Source organism: Lissotriton helveticus, chromosome 3_1 (assembly GCF_964261635.1).
Source record: "Lissotriton helveticus chromosome 3_1, aLisHel1.1, whole genome shotgun sequence".
Taxonomy (NCBI): domain Eukaryota; kingdom Metazoa; phylum Chordata; class Amphibia; order Caudata; family Salamandridae; genus Lissotriton; species Lissotriton helveticus.
In genome coordinates, this window is record NC_136061.1 from 857,274,123 (window position 1) to 857,280,122 (window position 6,000).

General features: G+C 39.4%; 1 protein-coding gene across 3 annotated transcripts in view; it reads left to right on the forward strand.

Annotated features, from left to right (window-relative positions):
- EVA1B (eva-1 homolog B) overlaps positions 1-5,684 on the forward strand; it is a 138,264-nt gene extending 132,580 nt beyond the window's left edge. For all 3 annotated transcript variants that reach the window (XM_078681200.1, XM_078681201.1, XM_078681202.1), the window contains one exon: positions 2,192-5,684. In XM_078681200.1, the coding sequence (XP_078537326.1) occupies positions 2,192-2,625 (434 nt within the window). In that variant the 3' untranslated portion in view covers positions 2,626-5,684. The remainder of the gene's footprint in view (positions 1-2,191) is intronic.
- Positions 5,685-6,000: the final 316 nt, after the last annotated feature.

Here is a 6,000-nt window from a genome sequence, read left to right on the forward strand (position 1 = left end):
CAAGATCTCTGGAACATTTCACAGTAGGATATTTTGATGCTGTAAAATAGATATATTTCACTCAAAAACAGCGGACTATCTTTAACTATAAATCGAGAGGAATTATTTTAATTTAGAATATCAACAGATATTTTGTATAAAACAGTAGCAAACGTTAGATTGCCATATTTTAAAAATACTAGATTTGCCACATCTGAACTGTCCAATATTAAAAAATTTTTTACTGTAAAATAGTGTGAAATTTTCCAACCAAAATATTAAGCTTTACTATAAAGAAGTAGGGGGTCATTTAGAGTTTGGCAGGTGCAAATTTAGTAGAACTGTGTATTAGGCCAACAAAACGTCCCATTATAGTAGAGACTAAGTATACTCATATCATCAGTAAATGTTGGTTTCAGCTCGCTCACAGTACCGCATCCAAACTCCTAAACCTCCAGAGTTGTAGATGCTGTCGGTAACTGCAAATATGACCTCTCTTATTAACATGGAATTTGTGGAAACAGATCTAACCCTTTTGTTTGTCACTTTTGCATGCCCAAAGTTTTACAAAGAAAAAAAGCAATAATACATTTTAAAATGTTTTTTGAAAAGGTCTAATGCTTGTAAGTAAAACATGAACTGCAATTATCAGACAGGTGAAACACATCATTGTTATAAGCATTTTTAGAATGGTGAAAACCACAAACCATTCAATCATGTTAATTGTTCCTAATTTTGCTCCTATCTAGCGATAATACTCCTTCTCAAATAATAGCATGATGGAAGTATCCTTCTGCCAGACCTGGTTGGAATGATCTAAACCAATGCCTTGGTGTAATGTCTCAGGAAGCTAGCCTCGGGGCATTTACAAATGCACACAGTCTGAGTGTGCAAGCCTGCACACATCTCTGCTTGTGCAGCTATCGTCCGTCTAAGGATGAATGTCGGGGTCTGTAGCATTCATGATAACTTCGGTGTGTAGTGCCTCTCACTGACTTCAATATGGGCACCATTTATATAATAAAACACCGGTCCTATCATATCTGCCAGAGACCAAGAATAACAACTTTACTTAGTCCCAAGGGAAAGAGTTGTCTCCTAAAAGCCCTTAATAAAGAAGGACATCATGTTCCAATAGATGTCCCCGGAACTAACAGTGTAGACTACATACAGAACAATGTCTACTAAAAATAAATGGGTAATGTCTACTAAAAATAAATGGGTGTGCAGCATTTTCTCTAGTCAGTCAAAAACATGCTAAAAACCACCATCTTAAAAAGAGGCTAAGTTTCAAAGGAAAACTAAAATGGAGACTAAATATAATCTATATAACACAAGGAATGCATAAACATTTGGTAAATGTTTAATGTGTGCTATTTAAGGTGTGCATATGGCTATTCTCTCTAAAGAGAATGTATGTTACATCTGCAAATTTCACATCTTCCAAACTCTAAAGCCATTACCTGCCCCATCAGGTAACACTTGAAAAATTTCACTAAAATATTAGGAAATGTTAGACTGTAAATAATAAGAGATACTTTAGGTAAAATAACATGCATAAAATGTCATCAGAATTACCCTAAACTATCTGCAGGAATGCCATTATAAAAAGCTCCAACATATTAAAGATAGCTAATTTTAATTTACATTACATTTTTGGTGCTACAGGCAAGAAACATTGAAGAACTGAAATACATTTTTCCAAATTATTCTGATTTTCATTATTCATTTTGGCTGATGCAGGATCAATGAATACTATAATCATATGAAATGTGGCATATTTGAAATTCCATGAATCTGAATTTAGTTTCGGAATGGTGGGTGTTAGGAAGAAAATTCTGTAGCAACATACATGAATTTTATGTAAACTTTGGAACCCAACAGCTTAGATGGGTAGAATATTCAATTAATGGAAACATTTTAGGGAAAATAAAAGTAACAGGTTTACACATGTAAACGTCTGAAAAACACTGTTATCTGGGCCATTTCGGTTTTTTTTATACACAGAATGTGCTCACTCTGGTGGGAGAATGGGGGGGTTTTCACATATGATGTATTGCGGCAATTCTGGTATTTTGATAACAGTTACTAACACGTATGGCTGTAGTGATTAGAATGACTTCTTTTCTCCTGGAGACTAAGATTGGGCTGATCCATGTCTCAAAAAGGTTTACAAAATCTTGAAACATCTTCTTCTCTTTTTTCTCTTTAGACAACCCTGAAAGTTTTGGTCTCTATTTTGTCCTTGGTGTCTGCTTTGGGCTGGTGTTAACCCTCTGCTTGCTGGTCATCCGCATTTCTTGCCAGCCTCGCACACACACGCTCCCGGCCAAGCCTCGAAAGAGCTTGAAGGACTACAGCAAGGAGGAAGAGTGTGCTGGCATGCAGCCACATGAGGAGGAAGAGGAGAGTGACAACAACGACGAGGCTGAACCACTGAATCTCACGACGGATATCCCCCTGGTGAACCACAGTCCCTCCAATGATGGGACTTTAACGGTCAATGTGTTCACATCTGCCGAAGAATTGGAACGTGCCCAGAGACTGGAGGAGCGGGAACGCATTATCCGGGAGATATGGAGGAATGGCCAGCCAGACATTTTGGGCACAGGCACCGGCACCATTGGCCGTGTCCATTATTATTGAACCACTGGCTACAGGAAGTATCTCTTTCATTCATCCAATGGTGCCTTTGGAGTCCCTGATCTGTGATCAAGAAAAGCTGCTAAGTCAGGATGCAGTTACCTTCACTGCTAATGGTTTCCTGCAGGCAGATTTTACGCGGCTCAGAGAGAGAAGGGTATTTGTGCAATTTTGCTGATGAACAGTAACCACGGGTGCAGACATGAAACCCTAACACTCACTGTCTTTCTCTTGCAGACAGCAAGCAATTAAGACACAGAGAGGGTGTATCTAAGTGTTGCCCAATTGTTGATTTGTTCATCTGCATTGACATCTTCACCCAACGGCAGATCACAAACTTTGCTTCGTCTGAAGCGTTTGTTGTATACAACTGTAGTCATTTATTGAAAACCAGTCTCCTGAACTAAGCAGGCCGATTGGAAAGTATGCCAGGCTGTATCGGACTGCCCAGGGGGACCTCCATTAGCTAGGAAAGGCAAGCTTGCCATTTTGGAAAACAACATTGTCACGTTTGACTTTCTCTCACAAGGAAGACTTAAGCTTGGAAAATGTCACTGGGCTTGCTCCAGGTTGTGCAATAATACATTCCAGAATGCGTTTATTCTATAAAAATGAACCCTAGTGCCTTTCTTATGAACCCCAATTTGTAATGAGGTCCCCATTCTTGTTTGTTCATAGGCAATTGTAGAATTCCAGCCTGTGGGGTTGTTGTTTTTTTTAGCTCAGATCCCCACAAAGTCTAGACACACACATATACACTCAAGACTATGGTACTGTACTTTATGTAGAGCCAGACTAATGGAAAATGTGCACCAGGAAAAAAGACCTTTCATGCTGGCTACAGAGAAATGATGTCTATGGCTGAAAATGGAGCTTCACTTATTTCAATGAGTCGGAATGGGTGGAAAGTTGATTTTGCACTTTGGAAAAATATTCATGGAAAGGCTCTGTTAGCCTAATCTTCCGGGGCAATATTGTCCACGATACAGTAAGGATTATATTACTTATAGTTGTGGGTAGAGTGCAGCCCAGACCAACTCTAGAGAAGCATGCAAAAGAGGCGGCATTATGGAGAGGTGTGACAAAGGCCAAACATAGGGGATTATGCCTTAAGCAGAAATGGAACAATCCGAATTGTGCAAACACTGTAGAATGTGGATACCGAAAGACACTACTGGTCTAGAGTCAGAAGTGGAGATTTTCAAAAGCCAAGAGCTCTTACAAGGCCTTCCGCCTGGGGCATGTGCATTCACATGTCAGCTGACATGGGACTTGCTCTATCACCCACACAGGCCGTTCAGAGGCACCACACTGCCAGGAAATCGGGTCCTCCCCTGCTGACCACTTTCTAATTATGGAGGACTCTTGTGACCATGTCAAACAGTTAACCAGCAACTCGTGTTTCCTGTTTATATTTTATAAAATGCTTTCCTAGTCTTATTTAGAAGAGTATTATTCAAATTCGGCTTAGTTTTCTAAATGTGTCGATGTTGATGAATCACAACCCGCTGACAAGATTTGTGCAGGGCATTTACATAGTAAAATAGGTCTTCTCCTAAGTGCCAAGTTGCCAAGTGTTTTTTGCACACTTTGCATAGATTGCAAAGATGTTCACATTTCCACATTGTCGTTAATTTTTTTCTTTCTGTAACAATTTGTACCATGTTTTGATAGTGTCTAGCAAATACCCATATCCCTAACAAAATGGTTCTGTATAAGATATATTTTGCAGAATACATATAGTGTTTTTGTCCACACAGCACCACAGTGCTGATAGAATCGGCAAAACGTTCCCATGCATACTTTTTCCAGCCTGGCTGGGACTGATTAGAAAAAAAAAACTATTTTGTTATTTTGGTACCAAACAGTGCAAAGAAGAGTTCGTGAAGGTGAAGGCAAAAAGGATATATTTTGCTAACTCGGCGAAAGGTGAAAATCGAAAATTTTGAAAAACTTAGCTGGAAAAAATATATACACGGACAACAGCAACAAAGCTCCAAGAAACTTGCTGATTTTCTTTGACCAGGCGATGAAAACAGAGATTTTATTATATGCATCTGTTTTCGTGGGATGGAGTGAAGATGTTTTGAGTTCATGCAGAAAACTCAAATGCAGAAGTGAACGAGCCTTCAGAAATTCATGTTTCTGACGTGGGTTCTGCATGCCAACGAAAAACTTGCTTTTAACTCAGTTCTGCCACTATCGCCCTATACACTCACAGCAAATGCTTTCCACAAAATCCTAAATAATATTGAATGATTAAAAAAATAATACCACACATATAAAAAACTAAAAAGGCAACTTCAAGTCGCTGCTGCCAGGTAAACATACACAAGTAGGAAGTGGGTAGGAGAGGAAATAATCAAAATAAGAGCTAAAAGGACAGAGGACACAGTGGTTAAATTGTCAGGCGTGGAACCTGGAGACTCTGGCTCTAGTCCTGGCTTCCAATCTTCACCACACTGAGTGATCTCATCACCACATTGAGTAATCATGGCCAAGACACTGGATGCCTGTGTTATCACAGCTGTCAGAAAATAAGAATACTTACAATCTATAGCAGTATATCCTACAAAAACCAGGCCTTCACTAAAAGGTGAGGGTTGAGCAATCTTTTAGGCGCATATATTTTTGCACATAAATTTAGTTTTTCTGTTTTCTTTCTACTAAAATCCACATATCTTCTGTTTAAGCAAGTATGCCGCTGCTCATCTGTCTATGATTCCCAGGTTCGTTAGAATGCCATATCTTGGTGCATTATGAAGTCAGTGTCATATCAAGGACTTTTGTCAGGGTGCAACCGGTATCCTCGCCCCATGGAAGGACGTGCAATTTCTGATAGGACTCTTACTTGCCGAGCGTGCCTTGGTTCAAACAGATAAGGACATTTTCTGCACTTTGTAAATGATGTTTTATTTTAGGTTGTCATGTATGTTGTTGAGTGTTAAACGGATTGCTGATGTAAGGGCTGCATTTTCAAATGTACCTCTGGCAGCTTCTTTGGCAAAGGGGCTGATCTGGTGCTTTTAAAAGAAAAAATATAGTAACATTTTTGAAACATTGTGGTGTGATATTTATTTCAACTCTGCGTTATGAAGTCCAGTGAGACTGCTGCATTTAGGGTCTATTACCCCCACCATGATTTTTCACTTGTCCTTTAATGGCTTTGCCCCTGCCCTTTCACATTGTCAGAAAGTGTCGGAGGATGGATGGCATTAAAAGTTTTGTGGATGTCTATGAGTGCAGGAGCTCTCTCAGCCAAAAGAACAGCTGCCTCCTGAAGAGCCAGGCACTTCCTCAATTGCAAAATATAATCTCTTTTTTTCAACAGCATTTTTTAAAGATTTTTCTTTCGGCGTTTCCTCCAAAGAGATCCTT